At 35.5% G+C, this 14,551-nt stretch overlaps 1 protein-coding gene across 3 annotated transcripts in view; it reads left to right on the forward strand.

The window, feature by feature from the left end:
• ARHGAP15 (Rho GTPase activating protein 15) overlaps window positions 1-14,551 on the forward strand; it is a 575,155-nt gene that overhangs the window by 292,967 nt on the left and 267,637 nt on the right. For all 3 annotated transcript variants that reach the window (XM_074363591.1, XM_074363590.1, XM_074363592.1), the window contains one exon: window positions 806-935. In XM_074363591.1, the coding sequence (XP_074219692.1) occupies window positions 806-935 (130 nt within the window). The remainder of the gene's footprint in view (window positions 1-805; window positions 936-14,551) is intronic.

Genomic DNA, 14,551 nt, shown 5'->3' on the forward strand with positions numbered 1-14,551 from the left:
AAGCTAGATTGTTCTCTTGAAAATTACATATCTAGAACTTCATGAAATTCTAAATCACATACTTAGAGTATGTTCTTAAAAGAGTCAAATTATTTAAAACCACTCATATTGTACTTTTTCTAGGCCAAACATCTCATTTTAGATCACTAGTATTTGCAAAATCTTGAGGAGAAAATATTTTTGAGAGCTTTAATAAGGTAAAAAATAAAAATACAACATTTTTGTGTAATTTTATTGCTATTTAACTGTAGACTTCAATTACATTATGTTGGGATCAAAACTTTAAAAAAAGTAACAAATTTACTTTTCCTCATCCTCAATATAGTACCCTCATCCAAGCACACATGGGTGCACGCGTGCACGAACGCGCGCACACACACAGACACACACACAGAGTTTGTTGTCATTAAGATTGGACTGTGGAGTCAAACTGCCTGAGTTTGAATTTGAATCCCAGTTCTATCATTTACTAGCTGTGTGGCCTTAGGCAAATTACTTATCTCTTTTGGCTTCAGTTTCCTTGTCTGGAAAATAAGGCTAATGTTAATAATACCTACCTCATAGGATTACTGTGATGACTGAGTTATGCATGGAGTGCTTAGGGTAGGCACGGTATCTAGTAAGTATTATATTTATAATTATTATTATTACTAAGTTTGAATATTGAGCTTAGTATTGGGGCCCTATCCCAAAATAATTATCTTATTTTGAACTTCCTTTTAATCTAACATCAAAATATATCACAGAAACAGTTCATAAATTTTTTCTTCCTTGTAAAATTATTCCATCTAATTGTTATTTCCAGCCAAAGGATGCAAGCAGTCCTTCAAGAAACCTGGAATTATTCAAAATTCAGAGATCCTCCAGTACTGAATTACTGAGTCACTATGATAGTGATATAAAAGAACAGAAACCTGAGCACAGAAAATCTTTAAGTAAGTATTTTTTTTTTACTTGCTCATTTTAACTTTGTTTAAATGCACTGCTTATGAAATATAAATGCTTTGAAATGAGGTTTGAGCCAAACTCATACTACTTATGGAAGATTGGTAGCCATTTCCTAGCTGGGGATTCGTGCACTGGAGGGCAGTATGGGCGCTTTGCTCACGTCATTGTTGGTAATGCCTTTCGAGAAAATAATTGTTCCTAGGTCATGGTCTCTGCTTACAGCAAACCTCTGAATCTCTGAGTAATAACCATGGCGTTCAGATTGGTGATTGATTTTGAGAGTGGGAAATGTCAAGCGTCTCCAAACCTTGGTATGCTGACTATTTGGTTTCCATACATTAAAAGATATATGAGTGACCAGCACAGTTGGCCCAGCATAAACCAACAGGCTAAGCAGCTTTCCATACTTTTAGAACTCCAGAAAGATTTAGAAACATGGAATGTGTATTAGATGTCCTCCAAGGTCATACATAGTTCTAACATTCTGAGAGAAACGAGTTCGAAGTAAGAAGGATCTGTTTGTCCCCTTATATAGTGACCTTGAGCCCATCCCTTAGTCTTTTTCACCTCACTTCTTCAATAAAAGGGGGTTATGAAAAGGTGTCATATGTATCTCAGGGTTGGTAGGGGTCTCAACCTCCTGAAAGAACAAGTAGATATCTCTGGAATCAGAGAAAAATAATTTCCTGAAGTCTTAAAAGTTATAGACCTTTCCTGGATCAGCTACCTAGCTACCCCCAATCTTCTGCAGGCCGAAGCTCTGCCACTGAGCTATACCCGCTTCCCTGCAATATTCTGCATCACTGTTTTTCCTGCCACTTCCCTCTGACCAAAGATCAGTATAGTTATACTGTAGCTTTTTGAATTTAAGGAGAACCCAGGAAGCAGAGAAAGGCTGAGTATAGAATATCTACATATGTACATGAGTAAATATGCTCGATGACTATATATATATTTGTGTGCATTAGGGAATAATATATTATATTTATGTATATATAAATATACATGCACACTCACCCCCATGACAAGAAGTTATATGTGATAACGTATCTTCCAAATCTAAATTATTAGGAGCCCAAATCTAAAAACAACTTTGAGTAGGAGCAGCCTTTCAAAATTATCATTATTCAAAGAACTATACCATAATTTCAGCAACTGCTAGATACATATTTATTTAGCCAGTTGTGTTAAGTTAGAGCTTAAAATTATCAATATCAATGTCTTATACTGTATGGTGCTTTCAAATTAAGTTATTTGTGGAATATTAGCAATGCCATTTAAAAAAAATTTCATATGTTGGCCTAATTTGGAGTTATCTCATTTGAAGATTCCTCTTTAATTCCTGGTCATTGTCCCACTTCATATGGGACAGATTTTAGAATCAGAATTCAATCGTGAGTTCAGAGTTAATGTTAACTGCATAAACATTTTGTAGTAGATATAAAAGGACGTATGAGACAATGAGCAGTAGCTCTGGAATCTCAGATGTAGTTGTCAGTTTGGAGGAGACTGTGACACATTTCCAAAGCCTAAAGCTCAGGAGAAATTTAAGGTTTGTAAAAGTGTGTTGAGAAACATTGAGGTAAATGGATTCTGTGTTAGCAGTAGTCCATTGAGGTGTTTCAGACCATAGTTAGGAAACAAAATTCCTATGGGTATGAATACCAGCACTTCTCTTTAGAATTTTTTTTTAACTGGGAAAGATAATTATTTGTCTATTTTGGGCTTAAATTCAACCTTGCCTTAAAGACAAGGAAAGAGACATATGATTCATTCTGTTCATTTCAAAATATACTTAATTAAACAATGACCTCATAGACGGCTTTTTCTTTGCAGTTAAAAAATAATGATAGCTAACAAATAGTGAGTATTTACCATTCAGGCATTGTTGTAAGTGCTTGTCTTATGTTGATTTACTTAATCCTTCTCCTAAGCCAATGACATAGGTACCATTATTAACCCTGTTTTATAGATGATGAAACTGAGACACAGAGAATTAAAGCAACTTGTTCAAAGACAAGTTACAGAGACAAGTGTCAAACCCAAACAATCCGATATTAGTCTGTCCTTTTAACCATCACACTATAGTGAAGTGAACAAATAAAAATTAAAGTTTATATCAATCTTGGACTTGTATGGAAATATTACATTAAAAATGAGATCCATATAAATCAATAAACTAAAATAGGGACTCAAAAACATATCAGCAAAGGAATTAAAACCAGATGTTGTCTTTGGACTTTTATTTCACCATTAAACTAAAAGGGTCATTTAATCTTTAATGCTAGCCCTAATTTTAGAAGATGCTTCTTTTCTGTATTTTGGTGGATATTTATAGTTGCACGTCTTTTTTAGGGCTAGTATATTTTTTGCAACGTAGGATACAGTTAATATCCATCTATTATTTTGAGTTAAGTTCATTCAGTATGTACGTATTCATTTTCATTTGAAAGGCACAATGATTGACCCATCCACACAATATCAAATTAGACTATGCATTTGAAATAGTGATTGGCATATTTTATATTTAATACTTTTAAAAATATTTTTTTTCAAGTAGGAAATAGGCTCTGTGAAACCTCTCTGATCTCAGTCCCAGATTTGAACACCCAAACTTGGGTTTTTAAAACATTCATTCGGTTTTATGTCATCCTCTTGAGATTGAATAATTATGTGGAATTAGAGATTCACAGTATCTCCTTCCTTATTAGAAGTCTAAGCACAAACTTTATTATCAGTTTGCTGCCTTTGGCTTCCTGTGCCCTTGATGTTCCCATGAGTTTTGTCGCCAAGATTGTAGACAGATAAAGCCAGAATTACTTTTTTTAAAAGCATGTGAACATCATTAGCAGCTAACAGGTGGTCATTTCATTGTCCAGTTTCTCTGTATGACATGGGAAAAAAATAATGTACTTTCAATGAGTGAATTCAGAAATTCAAGTGCTTAAAGTACTTCCCTTTTTAAAATGTGATTCTAACCTGCCAACGCTATTAAGTACTGATCAGATATTTTAAGATATCATTTGAGTCTAACAGACAAGAAGCCAGAAAATTCAATGTAAGGGCCAAATCACTGTGGGAAATTCAGGACACCAGCATGGGATGAGAGTGGGAGAGCAGCTCTCCAGGGAGGGCTGTCACGGAAAGTGGAGAGTCAATCAAAGAAAATGCTAACATATTTTTCCGAGGAAGGAAAAGTGTCTTCCCCTGAAGACAAAGGGGAAAGACTCAAATATAAATCCAACAAATCTTGGAGTGGTTTCTTAATTTTTCTGAGCTTTACTTTCTAGATCTGCAAAAATGGGTCTACTGCTGTCCTTGTAGGATCGAGTGAGAATTTGAAATTAGATATGTAAATACTTAGCTCACAGCAGGCACTCAGTAAGTAGGAGCTCTTATTGTTATCCTCTGTGTCCCCATGCAGATGGCACCAAAATAGGGCATGAGCCAAGGGTGGTGTCTGATGGAAGACTGGAGCAGGGTATGTGTACTTGACATCCTCTCCCTGAGTGCACAGAATTGGATATGGGAGTTATGGCTGCAAACATCTAAATGTGAGCGGCTGCTCTTTCCCTTGGCGACTCCCCAGGTGGAAATGGCAGCCAGGGCATTCTTGGGAGTAGCACACCAGCAAACAGTACAAGGGAGCCAAGAGATACTCCTGATCCTTTATGCCCCGAAGAGTGGGTCATTAAGGAGTTCCAGGTGCTGAAAAGGATTCAGCATCTAGCCATTTTGCTATGACTTTAGCCGTAACTCTAGTTTATTCACTCATTCATATGTTTATTGTTTTTCATTAGCTGGTACGTCTGAAGGTACACAACTAAAATTCTTGGCTCCATTCATCTGTACTTTCTATTTTTAAAAATTGTTTTTGTATTTAGATTATGCTTTAGGGGTAATATGTCTGATGGTAATCAACTGCTAAGCTGTAAAATCCATGTGTGGAGATCTTGGATAACTTCTATTCAAAATTGATACTTAGCATTATAAATAAGCAACTCAAAATGAACATAAGTTAGAAGAATACAATCAAAATTTATAGAACCAGAAGGAAATCGGTATCCTTTTAGCTGTCTTTTGATTAAGGTATCATAAAAACCAAATGTGTTCTGAGTGAAATTCTAAAAATACTGAGATATGGATTTCCCAATTCCATAGTTCTTTAGTGATGTATGTGATAAGGGTGTTGTACGACGCTTCAGGAATAAAGACAGAAATGGAAAAACTGGATTGAGATATTTATACAACGTAGAAAATGAAAATGCTTGTGAAACTTAGTGATATCTTTGTTTAAAAATTTGCTTGCAAATTATGATCATGCCAAGTGAAAACAAGTATGATAGAGAAGGCAGTTAGTTTTTATGCTAATCTAAATAATTATAATACAGGCCATCCACAACTGTAAGTAGACTGTATTCTCAAAATCCAGTTGTAAACTAGCTGCTTAGAACTCAACACATTTTCATAAAGAATCTATACCAGCCACAAAAGCACACTTGAATCTTACGCAGTCATTTAGAGTATTGTTTCTAGGGAATAGCGCATTCTGAGTTTGTTGCACCCCTGGCCCTAGGAGCTCTGTCTTCCCAGTAGCATTGCTTTCCATCTGATTTCCCTTTTCCTTCCCGCCCACTCCCGCACCAACTTCACCAACGCAATTAGGTGGCTTTGACTAGGAGGCTCCTGGACCCTGAAAATCCCCATTTGGTGGCAGGGATGGAATGCAAAAAGTCCAAGCCAGAAGAAATAGTGAGAAAAGGAGAGAATACAGGACTGGGAGGAAGTTTTTGCATCATGGACAGGGAAGAGAGTCCTCAGCAAGGGCAGATTTTTTTGTGGGCAATCTATGTAATGACAGATAAGTCTAGCATTGTCCCAAATGTTCACATTTGTTGAATCTAGATGGTGTCTACACAAGTGGTCATGGTGCTATTGTTTTCTGTATGTTTGAAAGTTTCACAATTAAAAGTGAGTAAACACATACACACACATACAATTAGGCATTACTCAGGTTCACAGTTCAATAAAAGAATATATACAAATTGCAATTTGAAAATTGTAGAAGAAATATCAGATTTTCTGAATATGGGTTACATTAAGACTTCCTTTAAATATAAAACACTGATAAGTCATCCTTTTCCTACTTTTTCCCCAAAAGCCAGTTTTTTTTTCTTGTGACTATTGCGACCTTCTGACAACTATATAATTAAGAAAGTTTGTAAAATGTTTATTCTTATCCAAAATGGAAAATTCATACTAGTTTCTTGGATAAATATGTAATTAGCAATTGTTTGAAACACATATTATGAGGCTTTTTCTTGAGACTCATATAAATACGTATATTAAAGTTTCTTCTTATTAAGAAGTTTGTATAAAATAGTCTAATCTTGCCAATGCATGAAAATAATACGATGAATAAGCCATCTGCCAAGAAAATGAAAACAATCTTAAAATTACACAAATAAATTATATTCAGCTCTGAAGAAGAGAAAAACTCCTACCTGGATACAAAAAAAAAAAAAAGTCGTAATAATTGTGTAGACTATTATGGGTACTGTGTTTTCAAAGGGTTTCAGATTTAGGTAAGATGGTCAATTACCTGATTCTTTTTCCTCCTAAAGCCAATATTGCCACCCTGGCACCACTTCCATTCAATATCCAACTGAGAAAAATAAACCATTGATCTATAGTGTGAAAATAAAAAATAATTTTGTTTTTACCAAAGTCATAAGATAGTATCTAAGGAACAGTGAGTGTCAGTTTTCTCCCTGACTGTTTTCCATTGGTTAAGGGAGTTCTTTATTTAAAAATATTCCGGTTTGGTGAAGAAAAAAATGAAAATTTTAAATAAAAATTTACATTGCCAAACCTGGAAGATTTAAACATTATGAGGAAAAAAAAGTAAAGGTTAGATTCACACTTGATAATCAGGTATCTAAATTACTTTGTCAAAACAGTATTATTCAGGAAGGTTCCAGGGCTTCACCAAAGCACTGTGAAGCCACAGCGATTGTTCTGACATGTGTTCCCAAGATTGCAGTAACTCCGGCTTTCCTGGGACCCATAGATTACAGTTTCTTCAAAACATTCAGTTCTCCATGAATCATTGGATAAGAGGACTTAGTTATAAGACGAGCAAAGAATGTCCTGATTAATCTCTTCCTTCCCATCTAAGGGGTTGATCTTGCCCTCTGACCTGTTGGTGTCCATTGTCATGTATCTTGTAGAATCAGCTACTCTGAAAGTCTATCTAACCCTATCAGCACTCAAGCACTAGATCACCCCATCTCCTCTTGACCCTGGCAGTAACTCCCTGACCATATTTCCCCTTAGATGAACTGCATTTAATCAATTTCTGATTTCATTAGGTCAAATGGCATCTTTCTTTCAATAGGAGGCCAAATCTAGAGGGCTCTTTGCTCTAACTCTCAAGCAATATTTCCTTAGCATTAATACACTACTGTGATTATAAACAATATAAAAAATAATGTTTTTAAATCTCTGAAAGTTTCCTCTCTGTTTATTACGTGACCCTAAAATGAGCATATATTAACATTTTCTTATATAGTTAGGTATATAATATTTGTTCACTAGTGTCAAATTAAGTTTAAAATATCTTAACTAAACATCATATTCAAAGCATTCTTACAGTGAATCCCTGTGCAGAGAAAAGCATTCTTTTGAGTGCAAATGATCAACTCTTTCTGAACACAGGATTTACTTGGCATACTCCTTTTTGTTTATAGAGTGTAGGAATAATGCTACTTTTCTTTAAAATTCTTTTTAAAAAAAAATCACTTTCTAATGCATTTATTTCAGTGTTCCAAATGGGCCCAATAGGATGCTTAGAATCAAACATTTAAATGTAAATATGTATAATCGATGAGATTTTCTTGGAAAGTAAGTTGATTTCTCATTTTATCATAGTAAAGCCCACATCCATGCAGGGAAAACCAGGTGTTGCCTTCACCCCAAATTATGAGTTGTATCCAAAAATACCAGCTCTTTCCATCCAAATGCAATAAAATGTGACGGACCCAGCTTCCTTCAAGAAATGGCTAATGGATGACTTGAGAATGGTAAATCAGTCTGCCAGCTCATCTCTCTTTGATTATTTACATAGTACCTAAAGCCAAATACTCCTGCTACCCAATTTCATAAGGGTAAATAAATATACCCTTTTTGTATACAAAATTAATTGGCCTAAAAAATAGAGGCAAAATAGTAGATGCAAGTTGTGGGACTGGGAAATTTTAGGACCTAGAAATTGTAGGACTGGGATGGTGCCATCAGAGGCGGTGTCTCCAAACTGAAGTCAAAGGTTAAGAACAATTTCTAATCAAATCACTGCATTGAAATAGCTCAAGTCCAAGTTCCTCAATAGAAAATTCTTTGTGACTTGTATCCCCTTCTCCAGTTTTTTCTCACCCTTCTCTGACCCATGGTATATGTTCCAGGGAAATGATACTTTTAATTCCTGATGCATGGTACTGTATGCTGACTTTTACGTTTAATTCAAGGTCTTCTCTTTGCTAAATTAACATCCTGTATGACTCAGCTCAAGCCACACCTGCTCCAGAAAACTTTCCCAAACCTCTGTGGTTAGTTAGGAGATTCTTCATGGTTTTCCTACACTATTCAGTGAAGATTTCTACTGCTGCAAATTGCTGAAGTGTTACAACAAGCTAATTATTCATGCCTATTTGTCTACCCACCAGACTGCCAGCCTCTGAAGAGGACTCTGTCTAACTTACCTTTATCTGCAACTAGCAGAGTGGTTTGATGATATTTCAGAGTACTCAAGAATGTTCAGTGTTAAATTAGTTAATGAGTGAATGAGGACATTCAAATAACCATTATCAACATGCTTCTCATTCTGTGCTAAAATTGAAGATAAAACCCTTGAAACATTTTTAAGAACAATAATAGATTATTTCTTCATCATGACTACTTGTGCTGGTTTGATATCTTAAGGTCACTATTTGTATGTCTTTCTCAGTTTTCTCTTAAAACTATAAATCTCAAAGCAGGGGTATATTTTTGGCAGGTCACATGTTCTGTGCCTAGCAAAATCATGTACAAACAAGTGTTATATTATACAGTAGGGATAAAAACGACTAAGATCTTGGGGGAGGGAAAAGGGAAAATCCTAGTCCCTTTACTTAAAGTTGCTCTCCTCTCAGCATCTTTCTATCATGGATTCTGGCCTCCTATTTTATTTGAAAGAATCACAAGTTACTCTTGATGTTCTTCTGTGGGTGCTAACTTAGAGTTTTTAAGGCTGTATTGGAGGCAAGGTAGGAGTTGGGGGTAGAGAGCCAGGGGAAGGAAGGCAACAAAGGAAAGCAAAAGTTAGCTGGAGTTTAATGCTGCTGTGAAACACTGGGAGTTATTCAAATTGGGAAGAGAGGTATGACAGAAAAGAAAATGCGTACATATTAAGGTAGAGAAGAAAGAACTATAGTGCATAACATGTTTGGAGAATACCCTAGACTGGTGAACCTAGAGTACATAAAACATTAGAGCAACAACTGGAGATCAGGTTGGAAATGAGCAGGGAACTTTGGCAAAAGGTCTTGCAAGGAATGCTAAAAAATTTGGATTTACACTATATGCAGTAATGACAGACTTTTATGCAGGCAGGAGACATTAACAGATCTGATATTCAACGTGATAATTTTGGTGGAAATGTGGAGAATGGCAAAGTGATAAGTAGCACGAAAAAGTGAAAACTCAGAGATGAGGTAATTAGGAAACTATTACAGTGGCCCGAATAGCATAACATACGGGCTGAAACTAGGCAATGGGAATGGAGAAGAGAGAAAATTCCAGAGACTTCTGAGGGGATATTACAGGTTTTCTTGACATGTATTAGAAGGATTCTTGGCAGTTTCCAAATACCCACTGCTTCTGTGGTTTGGTGGTGGTAGGGGTGGGGGGGGGGGACACAACATCAGGAAGCCTAGGATTTCAGCAGAACTTGCATCCTGTATGTCATTCTTTTAGGATCTTATTAGATTCTTGCTACTTAAAGTGTGGTCCAAGAACCAGCAGCAACAATATCACCTGGGAGCTTATTAGGAAATACAGAATTTGGAGTCCCATCCTAACCCTACTAATCTGTAAGTTGACAGGTGATTTATATGCACATTAAAGTTTGAGAAACATGCTCCCATATGACAAAAATAAGTCCTCCAAGTATGTTTTTGGAAGTCCTGAGCCAGAGAGTGGCCTCTGAGACTTTACAAGAGCTACTTATGTAGAAGAGCTGTCTGTTCTCTCTTTATGTAAAATAACTCTGCATATGGCTATGCCATAACAGTGATTTTGGATGGTGAATATTTATTTTATCTCATCAACCCCTTTCAACTCCTGATTGCAGACTGAGACAAAACTGACTTATATTTTCCTTGTAACTTTTGCCTGAGCCAAACCCAAGTCATGAACTCTGAATTATCCATGTCAAAAGTCAACAGCTCTAGCCAAACAATAACAACAATAATAAAAATTAAGCCAAGAGTAAACTACTCTCACCAAAACCAACAGCCAAAAAACCAAAGCTCCGAACAATTCCTTGGAAGAAATTCATGAATTTCCTGGATGTGCTCTTGTGTAAACTCCATTTGAAATGCTGCTTACCTCTTATTTTCCATTTGACTTTTGTAAGAATACATAATCTCATACATAGCCTTCTTTCTGTTATTTCTCTTCTCCAGATGCAAGCCTAACAGTATTTTATGGCTTAAATGTCTTTTATTTTCATGTTGTTCTTGAGTACCTGAATTCACTTCCCACTGGCCTTTTAGGTAAGATGTCATAATTCTGAATGAGCCACGACTTAGTGATTTTACTCACTGAGTAAGTTTATCTGTTGTGCCTACCAAAACAACCAAGGCCCACCAGCATACACTTTAGTGAAGTAGTTTGGAAAAATTCCAAAAAAAAAAAAAAGAAAAGAAAAGAAACTAATAAGTAGGCTCACAATTTAGTTATCAATAAATAAAAAATAGATTCAAAATAAAGTCTGATTAATCCTTCTAGTTGTATGAGATTTCACTCACTAGAAAGAGCTAATAATGACTATCTTAGAAGTAAAGCATCATTTTCTCAGATCCACCTTTATTTATTCTAGGAAATGCAAACTGAACTGGGTAAATGGTAATACTTTTCTAAGTAAGACTCTTTCTCACAAATTTCCCCTTAAATATCCAGGCTTTTAAAAATTTATTGGATGTTAATGAGACAGATTGAAAGAGTTTCCTCAAAATTTTAGTAGTGCCTGGATGTACTACAGTTATTTAGTTTTATCACTCCAGGACAGCTTACAAGAGAATAATTAATCTTTTTTTTTTTCCTATTCAGTACCTAGCTTTGTTATTGAGGTTCCATGCCTTATTTTTAAATTAGCCATAACTGATTTCGCAGAATGGTTTGATTGAGAACCCATACAATTTTTGCTTAACTACTTTTTATTGAACAAAATCCAGAATTTTAGTCAAGAAGTGTATAATCACATGCAAGTGGAATCATTAAAATTTCCTTTACCTTCCAGAATAGTAATAGCAGGTCATTACAGAATCATAAGAAGTGAACTCACTTAATACTCTTTACAGTTACATAAAAGCAATCATTTTCATAAGTTTTAGAAGAAGCTTTTAACTCTTTCTTGAGTATATTGGAATATTAGAACCTATTATGTTGTGTTACTGTAGATATGACTTGTGAATTGGAAAAAAAAATGTTCTCTGACTCAAGACTCAAAAGTTATCCTTTTCAGCTTGAATAGTTTTGTTTAACACAGTTTGATGATATTTTTCTCATGGCAAGTAGAGACTTTTTTGCTGAAATATAAATTCCAGTATCATTTCTTAATTATTATACTCTTAACTTGAGAGAAAATTAGAGGAGAAATGCAGTATTTTCTACTGCAGTTAAGTACAACAATTCATGACACTTAATTTAAGGTGAGTCAGTTTAGAGGAAAAACTAAAACAAACCCCTCCTCTACATTATTATTGCCTTTCTCCTTCCTTTTCTTGTAACCACTTCTCATCTGTGACTTTGAAACCCAACAGTTTAAACCTGGTTCTTATTTCAGTGGGCTAATCCCCTTTCATAAATCATGCTCAAGAGCTGAAATAATTTGCACATCATTTAAAGAGTATTTGCTTTGAAATATTCACCTCAAGCCCTTTTGTATATTCTTTCTCTCTAAAGATTTGTAGTATTTGTTTTGTTCTCTGAGGTATAAAAGACCTGGATAAACTTTATTCCTGTTGTTTCAAGATTAGTTAACAAAAATGCATATTAATTCAGCAGGGACGGTAACAGACCTCAGTGAAGATGATCGTACGTGTGCCTCTCGGGAATAACAAAGTACGAAATGTCAGTCTTCAAATCTCCTTGGACTTGCTCAAAAAAGCATTGAGGGATTTAAATTACTCGAATATGTCTACAAATGTATTTTCTTTGTTGTGGAGAACAGGAGCTTACTGATTATTTTTCCCCAGAAAATTGATTCTAATTTGTATTTAAACAAAAATTAAGCTATCTACAAAGTGGCTTTTCAAGAATACAGAGAAAAACTGTCACAGAAAATGTAAATTTAACATCAAAAAATTATATTTCTGACATGCCACTAAATTTTTAATGTCTTTAGTTTCAGACCCCAAATCCCAAAATAAAATTTAACAGAACATCCACATCTTTTTTCCCTAAAAACAAGCGGAATTGAAAGGACCTCATAAAATCACAATTAAACATATTTAAACAGAGTTCAAGGATATATTTAAATGTCTAAACTCAAATTTTCCAATTTGCTGGTAAACTCAGAAAAAAATGTCGATTTCTCCAGACAATATATCTGTTTTGTATGTTAAGATGTGCCCTGTTCTTTTCTTACACTGGAAATGACCGTAAACTTTGGCACTTATGTGCTTATCCGGAAGTGACTTAAGTGGATTCCAGGGTAATAAATCACTCATATGGATCCAGCCACCCACAGTCTTGTTCCACTTCTCTCCTTCACGAGTGTAATAACAGACATTGCCATAGTCCTCAGGGTGCCAAACTTTGCACCATTAGGAAAATCTGCAAGTAGCTTGATTTATCTTCCTCACTCAGTTAGCTAAGACCCAACTAAGTGAAAATCAGCAGGAATGAACTTGACTTGTTAAACTTTTTTAATAGGGATATGCAACAATTAGAACTTTCTCCCTTTGCCATTTCAAATTACTTTGGATGTGAAGCCCCTTGTGAAAAATATTCAGATGAGATCTCAAATTATAGGTGCATGGCTGGATGATGCTGACTCTGAGTTTTCATTATACACAGAGGATTGTCTGCTGTTTGCAGTTAATCTAGACACAATCCTCTTGGTACTTTGGAAGGCATGTGGAAGAAATAGCCATTTTATAAGTTGTAAACTCCTAAATTACCCTAAATTAGAGACACTATTAATCGGAGACTTACATATAGATGGGATCTGCTTATTGTGTAGGCTTATCTTCTCCTGATGGAGAAATCAATTAAATATTTAGGATGCGGAATACCTTCCAGGTTGGATAATGCATTTCATTTAAATTATGGCCCTCCAATTCGAAACATTAAAGGGGATCTGAACGGATGGAAGCACATTACTGTCTCTTGGATTGGGTGCATTAACACTTTAAAAATGAATGTGCTTCCCAGGATTTCCTATTTGTTCCACCAGCTGCCTGTCGATGTGCCAGATAAACAGTTTAAGGATAAGCATGTAAAAGATGCATATATAACATTCTGTGTGCTGAGGTGCACCCTTGTAGGAGAAATCCCCAACTGTGACCTCTTAGGATGATTTTTTCAATGCCCTCTAAAATGAGCAATCTAAAATGAGAGGGCTCATTTGATCATGAGAGAGTTGGAGGGAAAACCTAAAAAGAGATGCAATTAGTCCTCTCAGAAAGGTTCTGTGTACTTCTAATCTTTCTTCATTTCTTCCTATCTTAATAAATAACTGGTGACTATTACAAGAAATATTGGGACAATATGGTAGAATTTTAAATAAACATAAGCTTTTCCATTGTAATATTTGGCCTGAAGATAATCATTAATCACTCAAGGACCATCCCTGTGCCAAATTTATGAACAGTGTTGTAAGAATGAAGTTCTCATGCCTTCCATGCTACAAAAGTGTGCTATACAAATAGCTAATGTTTTGGAGTGCTTGCCAGCATGTAGGCCCTGTCTAAGCAGTGACATGTTCTCTCTCATTTATTCCTGTCAATAACCTGATGAGATACAGTGGTATTGTTATCATCCCCATTTTACCTATAGGCACTGAAAGGTTAGTCAGTATGCCCCAGGTCACACAGCTAAAAAGTGGCAGATTTAGAATTCAAAACCAAGCATTCTGACTCCACAGCCTGGAGCCATAGCCATTGTTTTGCGAGGCTTCTGGATTCTGGAATAAGACTGAAGGTCTCTGCTACTTACTAGCTCTATAAACTTGAGCCAGTCATTTAACCTCACTTATACTCTGTTTTATAATCTTGAAAATGTCAATAATGATAGTACCTATCTCAGAGAGTTGTTTGGAAGCAGAAATTAGATTATGTATGTG

The sequence above is a fragment of the Camelus bactrianus genome, chromosome 5 (genome assembly GCF_048773025.1).
Source record: "Camelus bactrianus isolate YW-2024 breed Bactrian camel chromosome 5, ASM4877302v1, whole genome shotgun sequence".
Taxonomy (NCBI): domain Eukaryota; kingdom Metazoa; phylum Chordata; class Mammalia; order Artiodactyla; family Camelidae; genus Camelus; species Camelus bactrianus.